At 45.3% G+C, this 13,610-nt stretch overlaps 1 protein-coding gene across 1 annotated transcript; it reads left to right on the top strand.

The window, feature by feature from the left end:
- The first annotated feature begins 755 nt into the window (after positions 1-755).
- LOC120787903 (dapper homolog 1-like) lies at positions 756-12,651 on the top strand. The gene is made up of 3 exons (XM_040123394.1): positions 756-1,571; positions 10,693-10,822; positions 12,227-12,651. The coding sequence occupies exons 1-3, from the start codon at positions 1,263-1,265 to the stop codon at positions 12,367-12,369; spliced, it is 582 nt and encodes a 193-aa protein (XP_039979328.1). The 5' UTR covers positions 756-1,262; the 3' UTR covers positions 12,370-12,651.
- The last annotated feature ends 959 nt before the right edge of the window (positions 12,652-13,610 follow it).

Below are 13,610 nucleotides of genomic sequence, written 5' to 3'. Positions count from 1 at the left end.
AACCCTCGCGAAAGTGACACGTCTGAATGTCACGTGTCTTTATTAAGCATGAGTCTCTGTGATCGCGCTTGGACGTTGAGCACACGCGCGTCGGAGGTGTGACGCGCGTGTACGCGGAGGGCTTTAGGACCCGGCGAAGCCCAAGCGAGGAGGAGGGTCTGAGGGGCGGGGCATCAAGCCGCCACAAATGAACACAATCAGACAGGAAGTCATGTGAATGTTCTCTCCAAAATAAAACGAATTTGGTGTCAAGACAAGCAGAAGGTTTATGGAAATATTCGGTGGATTTTTGTTCAACTCGGTTTCCCCAAATTAAATAAATAGTCATTTGGGTCATTCTGCAGTTTCTCCTTTGTTTTGAAAATTGAAAATTTGGGAAGACAAGTGCATCAGGAAAGGACCAAGTAACATTATTATTATTATTGTCATCATCATCATCATCATCAGCATTATTGGCCTGTTATTGTTATTATTTATTTGTCGCCGGGTTCTTGCTCATGGGGGAATGTTGGGTCTCTGTCCATAGAACTATACAGAGTCCTGGTCTAGACCTGCTCCACATGCAAAGTGCCCTGAGATCACCTCTGCTGTGATGTGTCTAACGCTCGTTACAAAAAGACCCAGGCGTTTTGTTTTGAAGGTCACAACAGGAAGTGCACGTTTTCATTGTTGCTCAGGTCGGTCCGTCGACAGCGGGGAGGGGGCGGGGTTTACCGGACTCCGTGCGGCAGTGATGCTGTCGGTCAGTCTGGACGGAGCTTCGGGAGGAGCGGCAGCAGGACGGAGACCTCCCCGACCCCGCGCTTCATTCTGAAGGCTCTAGCCGCCGCCGCCGCCGCCGCCCCGGAGCATGCTGGGATTTACCTGGACATCTACCTGAGCGGAGCCTGGAGCGATTTACCGGATTAATTTCACTTGCTTGTCTGCGGGAGGACTGTTAGACCACCGGTTGAATCTGGAAGCTGCAGAGGAGACCAGTGTGAGGATCTGAGTCTGGATTCACTTTGTGATCGGGTCTGTTTGACCCGCTGTATTTACCCGGGTTACCCTAACCAGGTCATTTAAACCAGGTGATTGACCCAGGTGAGTGAGTGTATCCAGGTGATTCCTCTCAGCTGATCCGGTGTCTACTGCCTCCTCTGCGGCAGAAAGTCTACACGGCGTCCGCTGCGCTCCGCGCAATGCTGTTAAAATCCTGCAGATCCTCCGGACCCTGATGCTGCAGGGACCCTGAAGTCACACCGGGGAGTCTGACGGCGGACATGCTGCTGTCCGGCCCCTCCAGGCGGGACGCAGACGGCCGCTGCAGCCGGGACAGAGCGGTTGCGGCGGACGCGGACGCGGACGCGGCGGAGCGGCTGCGCTCAGTGCGGGAGAGGCTGGAGGCCACCGTGTCCGGGATCGGGGAGCTGGACTACCTGCGGCAGCGGCAGGAGGTGCTGGTCCGGGCCGCGCTGGAGCTCCGGGAGGAGGAGGAGCAGGACCAGGACCAGGAGCGGCGGAGGGAGGCTCAGCTGAGCTCCGAGGAGAAGCTGCTGGAGGAGAACATCCTGCTGCTCAGGAAACAGCTGGTAGGTCCTGACCTGTCTGTCTCATGACCTCTGACCTCCCTGACCCCAGTCTGCACGGGCTGACTCAGGTGTGCGGTCTGAGGTCAAGGGTCATAGGTGAAGGTGGGGTCAGCCTGCCTGCCTGCCTTTTTTTTTCTTTCTTTTTTTTTAAAGCACAGAAACAGGAGACGTGATGTACAGGGAGGCAAAAAATAAAATGGATGAAAGGAACCGTGGAGCCTTTATTTTAAAAGGTGTGTGTGTGTGTGTGTGTTAGAACTGAGCCTAACAGGTATTCCCATTAATGACTGATCGATTCTCTATTAATCAATTAGTCAACAAAATGTAAGAAAGTAATGAAAAAGTGTCTCCAGAGTCGTCGACGTCTTCAAATGTCTCGTGTTTTGCACCTGGCTCTGTTTTCTCTGTGATAGAAAACAGAGAAACGGGGAATCTGGCTGATAAACAACTGCAACAATTAAACAATTACCAAAGTAGGTGCTGGTGAATTTTCTGTCGATCGACTAATCGATTGACGAATGGTTTCAGCTCTTGTGTGCTGAGGTTAGCGAAGAGAAGACTTTGAATTGATTTCAATCCGCCCCTTAATAATTAATGCTAGATTAATGATAGTAAGGTAAATTCAACTGCTTTCAAAATACGGTAAATGAATAATGATGATTTTCTAAAAATTGGAAAATGTCAGGGAGACTGTGAGATACATGCAGATTCTTAAACATTTACACACATTTGAAAAGTAGCTGATAAAGTACTTTTCCAAAGCACCAGGATCGTAGCGGATGATTGTTTCCATCCTCAAGAACTTTAGAACCAAAACTATCTGGTCTTGTCCCAAACAGTGTTTCGGTGGTCACCTTGTGGATAAATGAATCTGAAGTGTAACGAGTTTTCTTCAGTGTTTAAAATATCCTCAGGATTTATTAATGAGCAGCTTCAGTCTTGAGGAGATTTTTTATTTTTTATTGGAAAAGATCCAGCAACATAAAACAGCACATCGTAACTCAAGGTCCACTATCTAGCTTTTTTTCTGAGCTCTTAACAGCATCTCATAGTCTTCCTCAGACAGCAAACTGTGAGATGTTGTTAAAATCTGAATGAAACCTCTAATCTTTTTAAAATTCGGGGTAAGTTTGTTCAACTGAAACATTTAAAAATTCACCAATTCTGTGGTAATATTTTGTGACGGTGAAGAGAAGAAGAGAAAGAAAGAGATCTGTACAAACCAAAAACAGGTTGTTGAGTTAGATCATACATTTTTTATTTTAAAAAGAAAAAGTAAAGGACCAAGAATAGATCCCTGAGGTGCTCCTTAAACATGGTTGGACATATTTTACACATGTTTTGTAATCTGTTGTGCATAAAACCATAAAGGTCACATAAACAGAATATGATAAGTAGTAAATCACCGTAGGTTTAAATTGGTTTCACCAAAGAAAGAAAAAATGGAACCTCATCTCGTGACTATGAGACGGTTTTCTTGTAATTATGAGACAAGGTTGAGGTCGTTATCAGTCAAATCAAAATAAATTCATTATTTTGATTTCTGTTTTGCTTTTTTTTCATTGTTCATTATATTATTGGTGCTTCAGCCGGTGGAGCCATATTCAGTCAGTTAAATATCCAGTCAGTTCTTCTTGTTTATGTGGAATTTTCCTTTAATGAGGATTAATTTGTGTTTAATGTCAGATAATAAATGTCCTGATGTCCAGGAAGACGATGATGTCATGGATGATGAACACACACAGTTTTAATCAGCATGTGTGTGTGTGTGTGTGTGTGTGTGTGTGTGTGTGCGTTGGTGGGGGGTGGGGAGAAGGTGGGGGAGGGTTTATGTTTGACTGAAATTAACTCCTCTGCTCTGATCCTCTGCCCCCTGCGGCTCAGAGGGGATGCTGGGAATTTCAGTGATTCCAGGTTTAAGATATTTAACCAGACAGGATGGGTGTGTGTGTGTGTGTGTGTGTGTGTGTGTGTGTGTGTGTGTGTGTGTGTGTGTGTGTGTGTGTGTGAAATCTAAACACCCGCTTTCAATTAAAGAGGCGTGATGAGCCATTGTGGCCTGAAGCATCTCAGAGAGAATGAACACACACACACACACACACACACACACACACACACACAGACGCATGCTTGTCTTACATTACTTGTGAGGACACTCATTGACACAATAGATTCTCTAGCCCCCGCCCCTAACCCCAAACCTAAACCTGATTCTAACCTGAACCCTAAAACCAGGTCTGAACACCTGTACAGCTCTTTGAAGGTGTGAGGACTGGACAGAATGTCCTCACGATTTGTCCTCAACACCATAGAGGACATGTACTCACACACACATACAAAAACTATGGGGGTTGAAAATGGTCACGGAGGACGAGATGCATGTACCTAAACTCGTGTGATTATTTAGTGAAAGTCCCACTTGTGTGTGTGTGTGTGTGTGCATGTGTGTGTGTGTGTGAGTACATGTCCTTCTGTGGTGTTGTCACCAGCTGAAGCGTCCCTGACATCATCCTGTCAGACACCTCGACAGACCTGGGAACTCATCTTCCCCTGGATGGTGGTGAACCGTCCGGGACCAGAGGCGGCGAAGCCCCAAACCATGACGCTACTTCACCTCTGGAACGATGTTTTCATGTCGGTGCAGAGCTGTTTTTACTCCAGACGTAGATCCGCCTGCTCTTCCTAAACGCTTCAACCTCAGTTTCATCAGCCCACTGAACACTTTCCCAGAGTCGAGCTGCTCTTTGACAAACTTCAGGCGCTGTGATGTTTATTTTGGAGAGCAGCGACTTCCTGGTCCCGTCCTGCCATTGGAACCACGCTCCATGCACCATGATCTGTGTACGGTGACTCATGTCAACCAGCTCCAGTGATTCCTTTAAGCCTTTAGCTGCTATTCTGGGGATGTTTTTTTGTTTTGTTTTCTTTTCTTTTTCACCTCACTGATCATTCTGTGTTGTTCCTTTGGAGTCGTCCCAGCTGGACGTCCACTTCCTGAGAGAGAAGCCCCAGAGGTAAATCGTCTCCATTTGTAGACCGTCTGTCAGACAGTGGACTGATGAATGTCCGTCTAAACTCTGTGAGACGACTCTGTAAACCTCTCCGGCTTCACGGAAATCAACAGCTCTTCATCCCGAGTCTTGTGAGATCTTTTCGTGAGACATGGGTCGCATCAGCAGATGCTTCTTGTGAATGTCCAACTCAAAATGAGTGTTTCTATAAGTCACAGCAGCTGTAACCCAGACCTCCGGTCTGGTCTCACTGACTGGACTCCAGGTTTGATCAATCCTGACTCCAGCTGGCTTCTGTTGACGTCATCAGCCGAGAGGTTCGCGTCGTTTTTCCGACCTACGCTGTGAATGTTTGAAGGATGTTTTCCATATGGACGAGAACAACACGATGGTTTGTGTGTTGGTTGTGTTCGTTCATCATCGTAACTCAGACGAAGTTCTGATGTTTTATCTCTTATTTTAAGACAGATTTATACAGAAATGCAGATCAGTCCAAAGGGGTCACGTCCTTTTTCTTGCCACTGGAAATGTTCTCCTCGTCGGTCAAAGCTCTGACTACCAGCACCACGGCCACGTACATCGCCACCCCTTGTCTGAGCCCAGCTGAGAATTATGGTTAGTGCGTCAGTGTCCTCAGACCTCTGTGTAATCACACCTCACACTGCCCCCCACACACACACACACACACACACACACACTCCTCTGCAGCATTTTTCAAATATGCTGGAGGGGAGTGTCCTGGCAGAATGTCAGGATTTAAAAATGTGAGGAGAAAAAAAGATGAATAACAATCAATGATGAATCATCTAGAAGCTCGGACCAAATCCCGACTTTATATCTCTGGCCATATGACCCAGCCCTGCTTCACGCGTTGTTTTATCCTGTAAACAAGTGAGTGTTTTCAGACGGGTCCGTCAGAGTCAACCTGGATCAGAGTTTCCCATCAGTCGTCCGACTATGACGTTCAGACTTTGTCACGCATTTTTGTGGAGGAGGACGTCCAGACTTCACGTACGTTTCCCGCAGGAGCGTAACGATGAGTGTCTGTGGGCAGCCCACTGTCAGCTGTCGTCTCCGTGCTGCATTCAAGTGCAACTTTTTACACGTGAGGTGACACATCAGTGTGTCGCTGTGAGAGCTTTGAAGTCGAGTCAGTGTGAAATCAAACGGCAAAGAGGAGCTTCGGTCTGGAGAGTCCTGGAAAGTTTTTAACATGGAGTTCAAGGCCTTAAAATATCTCCAGCACAGTCACATCTGATGTTAAGAAAGTAATTTTCAGTTTAACAAGCTCTGGAAATGTTGACGCCTCTGTGATCTTGTGAAATAGTGAAAAGTATCCAGTATGGTTTTCTGGTGAGATCAGCAGCTGCTCTCATCTTTTGTTTGTCTCAGTGATGGAATTAGTTTCATTTTTAATTGTAAAAAGCCTCAAACGCTCTGTAAAAGTCTCCAGTCTGAGAGGAAACGTTCAGTCGTCCTGTTGTTTTCACATATTTCATGTTTCATGTTGATTTGAGTCTCCGTGTTTCACTCCAACACCTCCAGCAGTCTCAGCAGCTGTTTTGTGTTTCCGAGGATTGAACAATGTGTTTCGCAAACTTCAGCTCTTCATCGTGTTTTTACAGACAGGACGTGTTGTTGTTGAAGGAAACCTGATCTCTGATCTGTTCTGTTTGTGTCTCCTACGAACCTTCACTTTCAGGACAGAGTCGTTGGTTTTCAGGATCTTTTCTTCCAGTTCAGATTTTTCTGTCTGTGTCTGTTGTGTTCTCGGACGCTGTCCTTCCTGCAGCTGCAGCTGTAAACTTGAAAACTCGAATCTGGAGCAGATTAGCAACCCCCCCACCCCCACCCCCAAAAGCAGTAACAAATGGAGATTCCTGTGAGCTGCTGGAAACTCTGCAGATCGACTTTCAGCTCTGTGACGGAGCAGCTGAGGCAGACTCTCGGCAAACTGTTCAGACTGTCTGCACAGGAAACGCAGGAGACTGGGTCTAATCCTGGTCCTGGTCTGTGCTGGGCCTCATTTTAAACCATTAAAAGCTTAAATTGATCAAGTTCTTATCATTTTAAACCTACTCTTTGATTCTAATTAGGGTTAGGGTGAGGCTTAGCCATTCGGTGCATTTGCATTCAGTAGTAACTTCTTTGAACAGTAGCTTTTATTGATACCAGTAGGGTCCATCTCTCATGTGGGCTTCAGATTCTGCAGCCATGTGAAATAGTGGGATGGTGTTAGACTCAATTACGGAAGGGGAATTGTAAATTATTGTGAAATCATGTGGCGAATAGATGGAGACCTTTATTTTGAAGTGTGAGGATTAAAGGTCCCATCGTGGTTCTGTTTTACGAGATAAACGGCGTAATAACAGCGAATCGGAGCGACGGTACAGTTTGTGGTCCAGTGCTGTGATAATACACCAAAGTACTAAACTAGACCACCAGACCACAAGCACAGAGCAGCAGTGTCTCTATTGGCCGACGGAGCACTCCACCCAGTCGAAGCTGTGCAGTCGTTCGGGCTTCGGAGCGAATGTTCGTTGACGCGTGCGTCTTCCGTCATCACTGTGTTAAAGAAACTTCCATAGATGACGACACTGGTGACGTGGCGGGCGGTGTTGACGGAGGAGCTTGTCTGTGGAGGCGATGACGACGTGAGTTAGTTCTTCTGCATCACTCTGGATGGACGAGGGTCAGACTTTGGCCGAGTGGTTTTAGTGACAGAGCTGATGTGGGTTTAAGTCAGAATCCCGCTGCAGGCCGAGCCCCAGAGACGGATCAGATCCACACAGGGACACGACGCAGAAGACAAAGCAGTGTCCACGGCGTCAGTCCGGACATCGGGTCTGGTTCCGGATCCCTGACCGCCTGCTGTCTGCACGGGGAGGTCAGAGGTCAGGCCGCTGAAAAAATAAGGGCGTGTGTGTATGACATCGCTTCCTGCAGCGCCAGTGGGTGGGGCCCAGTGCTCGCTGTCAGCCGGTTGATTGACAGGACAAGCGGCTGGACGAGCGTCGGTTAGTGTTTGAACATGCTGCTCATTCCAGAGAGCAGCAGCTGCTAACACACACACACACACTGAGACACACACACACAGCTCTGAACTTACATTTATGTTTGATCAGTGTAAGTTGCCGTTTCCTCTCGTGATAATAAAAACACAGTTGTTGCTGTTTGTCAGAGGAAGAAACGACAGGAATCAGCTGAGCTCTGGTTCAGCGAAGTGGAGAAGGAAACTTTCCGTCCTCTCTCTCACTTTCTCCTCGATCACATATTTTAAACCTCGAAGTGTCCGATCACAGCAGAGCTGCTGGCAGGACTCTGATGACAAAATCCAGATGTTATCGGTCAGCCGTGTGTCTCGCTCCTCACCAGATGTTGCTGTGATGCAGTTTTGCTTTTTTACTGAAAAGAGTGTGAAGAAGAGGAGATTCACCTGTGCCCACGTTGTCCAGGTGTTTGACTGGACAGAGCTCTCTGCTAAAAACACCCGGAGACTCTGTGCGTTAAGATTTAGACGACGTAGTGTAGCTGTGGTCTAAATGGGAGGTTCTGGTCTGAAGGCCTGCAGCCGGGTTCACTGCAGATTGTGGCTGATGCGTTATTTGATTTTTGGTTCAGACAAGCGAAGAGTCCCTCGGTGATGAAAACCTAGTGGTCATGTATCAGTGATCAGGCAGCAGCCGCGTGTTTCTGTTCTCTGCAGCAGCTCAGTCGCAGGAATGCAACACATGACCTGTGAGCAGCGCTGCATAGCCCGCATGTTTTCCATCCCTGGAGGGGGGAGGGTCTGATTTAGACTCTGTGTGTGTGTGTGTGTGTGTGTGTGTGTGTGTGTGTGTGTGTGTGTGTGTGTGTGTGTGTGTGTGTGTGTGTGTGTGTGTGTGTGTGTGTGTACTTTCCTGAAATAAGCAGCAGTGTGTCAGTGTGTCATCAGTTTGGTGCCACTGCCGAATTTTTAAAGGAGCATGACTCTGTGTGTGTGTGTGTGTGTATAAAGTTACAATAATACAGTTATAAATGATAGAATATAGATGATGTAAATATAACAATATAACCAAAACGATTATTTGACTGAAAAAAAGACACTTGAAGAAGAAATTGAAGATTTCTAACAACAGTGTTAACATGTAAAACAAACACAGCAGAGCTTCGTCAGCCATTTTGATCATTAATTAATCATCATCGTCATCATAATCAATTCATCGAAGAAAAACTTGCTGCTTTTCTGTGTTTTGTGTCATTGTAAACTGAAAATTGTTGTATTAATATTTTTACTAAATGATTCATTCCACTGTTTTCGTCTCTAAACTTCTCACGTGCTTTCATTTAATTAATGGAGTCGTTCGACATTTTAGCAAATGTACATATTAGCAAATGGCTATGTAGTATTAACGAGGCTGGATTACCAACCAACCGACCAGAGGCCGCCACAGTTACTTTCCTCTTTAATCGAGGGATTGTTCGGCGAATAAAACGGCAGAAAATAGTGGAAAGTGTCTCATTATTCCCTGAAACCCAAGAGAACATGTTCTGACGTCTGGTTCTGTCTGAGCAACAGTCAGAAACATAAAAGACGTTGAGTTCACCGTCAGAGAAAAGTCTGGAAACTGGCAAATATTCACGCGTGAGACGCTGGAACACTTTTGCTAAACAGTGACTTAAACTGTTGAGGGGACATAAAAACTGCTGCCAGCGGTGGTCTCCCGGTGCCTGGGGAAATAATGACACCGACATGTATAGCGGGGGTCAGCAGGGGCCCAGCAGCAAACCTTCTTGACCTGAGGACAATCAGGTCACGGATCACGAGTCCTAACAATCTCTTATGCCCGTCAGTGGTCGTTTTACTTTTTTCTATCTATATTCCATATTTCTACACTTAGCTGATAATACTTTTGTCCTTAGTAGGAGTTTGAATGCAGGACTTTTATTTGGAATAAATAAAGAATCTAAATACTTCCCCCACCGCTGGTGATGGGATCGAGCGGACCACATCTGGGGCTGGTCTGTCTCGTGCCGTGATCAGATCTCAGTCTGGTGTAAATGCCGTCAGGTACAGGTTGAAAGTTGAAAGGTCACCTGACTCCACACCTTCCTGTACCTGCAAGTCTTCCCTCACAAAAAACACATTTAAAAATGAATGACGCCTGTCCATGGCTTTGCCGGACCCGAGACGGATCATTTTGTCGACAAGTCCACCAGCCCTGATCTCCGCCCACAGAGCAGCAGACTGAAGATAGCTACACCAGGTACTATTAGCGTGTATAAACCCAAAGGCCCGTGGATCAGACGTCATTATCCAGATACAAAGTGATGGGGCCCATATCTGTGTGAGCTGGTTTTCCCCATAGACAAGGACTCTCACATCCAGGCAGGTCTCTCTTCGGTCTCTCGCTGCATCAACAGACATCAGGCTCATATGAAACAAGTGCCATGAAGACCTCTTACTCAGAGGTCCTGTGGTTTAAAAGGTTTGGGAACCACTGCTCTATGGCCCAGTCTCAGCCTAGGTTTCAGTTCAACCTGTTGGAGTTTCTACTTTTACTCCGTCGGTCTCCGTCTGCCCATATGTCGAACGGAAACAGACTTCAGTCACCTGACGGAGACAGAAACACTGCAGGCGGCTCGGATTCTTCACATCTCCGAGTGTTTGGTGTCTGGACGTCTCCGCCGCTCTGATCTGCTCTGGTTTCTGTTCTGACAGTCTCAGTTTAATCTGCTGCGAGGGCTTTTATTCCTTCCTCCATGTTTCCTGAAGTTATTCAGCTGTAAACTAAATCTCATCAGATCTGAGGTCTGTGCTGCAGCTTTAATGCTTCAAACTTTTTTGTTCCTCTCAGCTTTTAACCATCTTTTGTACTTTAATATCTGCCTATTTTTAGTTTGTGTTGGTTAAAAATCATTTATTTAGAGTTAATTGAATTCTGAATTCTGCTGCTCTGTAAATGGATCCACTCTGGTTTCTGCTCTCCGTCTGGTTTTGTCAGTGGGATCGTTAAAGTTTCCTCTGGTCCCCTCTGGGATCAGGACTCCGTTTGCGCTGCTGTTTTTTGATCAGAAGGAAACAGATGAAATAAACTTGACTGTGTGTTTCTGTGTGTTTCCTTCAGAACTGTCTGAGGAGGAGGGACGCTGGTCTCATCAGCCAGTTACAGGAACTGGACCGACAGATCAGCGACCTGCGATTGGACACCGAGGCGTCACATGACCAGCTGGAGACTGACAGCCGACCCAGCTCAGGTACATGAAAATGCCATAGTCACAACTAAACATAAGCTAAACATCCTCAAACAGTTTACCTGTGACGGATTAAAATGAGAAAGCGTGTCTTTTAAACAAGAATGAAAACCCGATCTGGGTTTTCAGTTTCTTCAGTTTCCAGCCGTTTAACAAGATATTTGGAAGAACAGAACTTTTGTCAGTGGTGGAGACATTAAATACTCCAATAAGTACAATTCTGAGGTACTTGTTCTTTACGTGAGTATTTCCATATAATGTGACTTTATACTCCTACTCCACTACACTTTGGAGGGAGAAATTGTACTTTTCACTGCTCTGCATTGATGTGATTGATGTCATCTGTAGGTACATTTACTTTAACATAGCAAGATTTTTCATAAAACAGCAGGTAAATGAGAATTTTAATCAGTAATCATTTGATGTTGGTGAGGATTCACTTCTGATAATAATGGCTGCTGTGATTATTATGTTTATTATGTTGCTGTTGACTCCTGACAGTAATTTAATTTCTTTAATTTCTCTTTCTTGTTTCTTGTGACTTGATTTGAAGCTTCTTCTTTTTATTCTGTTGTTTATTCAGGTCATGTACCAAAATCATATCCAATCAATCTTCTGTCTTAAAACAAACAATTTTAATATAATTCACAATGGATGTACTTCGACCAAGAATAACAGCAAAATTATTCACATTAATGCATCAGTACTAATGATCCGGTGAAATAATATATAACAGTCTATCACTCACAGGGGACATTTTTCTACAGATCAAATACTTTTACTTTGATACTTCAAGTACATTCACCTGTCAGTACTTGTGTACTTTCACTTAAGCAGGATTTTAAATGCAGGACTTTACACTCTTGTATTGGTACTTTAACTTCAGTAACGGATGGGGAAACTTCTTCCACCGCTGCCTTTTACGATCCCGTTCCTGTTACCTGCCTTTTGTACAGAGTGATGGTGATTTGTGAAGCGGTTATAGGTGTGTTTTCGGTGAATTCAGAGTGAACTGCGTGTGAAAGGCCGTTCAGAGGGAAGTCGTAGTTTGATCCTCAGATGATTGTATAGATAACTGTATCATCTGCATACAGATGAATCTTTTTCTGCTGAATATTCATTTTTAATTTGAGGTACCTTCTGTGATCTTCAGGACCTCAGACTAGAACTAGACCTAGTCTGCATCTTTATTGAAACCCGTCTGCTTTAACCTCTATCGTAAATAACTTATGATCATCAGAACCCAAAGCCTTAAAAAGTCCACAAACACAGCTGTGAAACGACGTGAAATATGAGCAGGATTTGTTACCCGCAGACACTCTGGGCTTGCGTACATCACCGGGCTAAAACAGTGTGGTTACAGGTGTTTTAACGGTCATTACATCACTTCCTCTCTGTCTCTCTCAGGTTTCTATGAGTTGAGTGACGGGGCGTCCGGCTCTCTCTCTAACTCGTCTAACTCAGTCTTCAGTGAGTGTTTCTGCTCGACGGCGGACGCTGACGGACGCCCCCCGTCTACAGGTACAGACCCACTCCCACCTGCCGGTTAGACCATCGGTCGGTTCATTGATTAGATGATCAGCGGGCGAGAGGGAAGAGGGAGGAAGGTGAGGTCAGAGGTCAGAGTTTGCGTCTAACAGGACACAGAGGAGCTCAGGACTCCTGCAGCACTTTTCAGTTTAGTGTGTGAACAGAGCTGGAGTCCGTCTATTGGGGGTTTCTGTTTCCGTCCCAGCATCTGCCGGAAATTAAAAAGACCTCCTCTGAGGCGCTGCTGAGAGCGTTTGTCTGCAGAATTTATGGGCATTAAAGGTTTGAGCCAGTCGGGTATGAGGGAGACCTGCTCTGAATGTGACTCAGGGGTAATTATCTTTTTACATTTACATGTTGGCTCTCACTACAAATCCCACATTTTTCAAACTTTTTTTGAAAAATCAGCGTTTGCAGAATTTTTCGGTTTCAAGTGTCACCATGAACCTGCTGAGCTGTAGAGATCGGTTTCCTGTTTCTGAACCGGTCCGACACGGTCTGTGGTTGGTGGATTTTAACGGTCAGTCAGAGGAAGTTTTCCTGTCAAAGCTGGTCACTGCTGAACGTGTTAAAGACCAGTGTGGAGCAGATTTTATTCTGACAGTCTGGAGATATCACACTAAAGAAAAAACCAGGAACACACATCAGAAACCTTCCTCCTCCTCCTCCTCCTCACCTCTGCTGTTTGATGTTGCTCTGCTCCTTTTGGTCACTCTGCTGTGTAAACAAATACACACACACAGACAGTAACTTCACATTAACACCCTCAAATCCACCAAATGTGTAAACATGAACACAAACACACTGAGGATTGTTTTTGTCCTTCAAAATAAAAGTCATCCTTTGAACTGGAGCTCAGAGTAAAATTTCCACTTTCTCTCGTTATCTCAGTTTACTTTTCACGTCTTCATCTGTGAGTGAACTATTGGCAGAAAGTGAATTTTCAGATGAGTCTTTGACGAAAGAATGGAAGTTGAATCAAGTCTCTGCCAGATTAAATCATTACACCCTTAATATGATGAATATCACGTGTACTATGTGTTATGAAAACAGGGATTCATCATCTCATTCAGGAAGTTACACGAACGTCAACCTTTTTCTTTTCAATCACCAGCAAGTGGCTGCTGGAGTTTACCTTCAACAAGAGTCAAGCAGTGTCTGTGTGTGTGTGTTGTTGTTGTAGGATTATATACAGTTTATTTTGCAAACAGTTTGTTTGTTTTGTTTTTTTCACTTCTTTTAGACTTTGTCCACATGGAGC

The sequence above is a fragment of the Xiphias gladius genome, unplaced genomic scaffold, assembly GCF_016859285.1.
Source record: "Xiphias gladius isolate SHS-SW01 ecotype Sanya breed wild unplaced genomic scaffold, ASM1685928v1 HiC_scaffold_78, whole genome shotgun sequence".
In the NCBI taxonomy this organism is placed as follows: domain Eukaryota; kingdom Metazoa; phylum Chordata; class Actinopteri; order Istiophoriformes; family Xiphiidae; genus Xiphias; species Xiphias gladius.
Note: the sequence above shows the minus strand (reverse complement) of the source record. Positions and strands in the feature narration are given on the sequence as shown.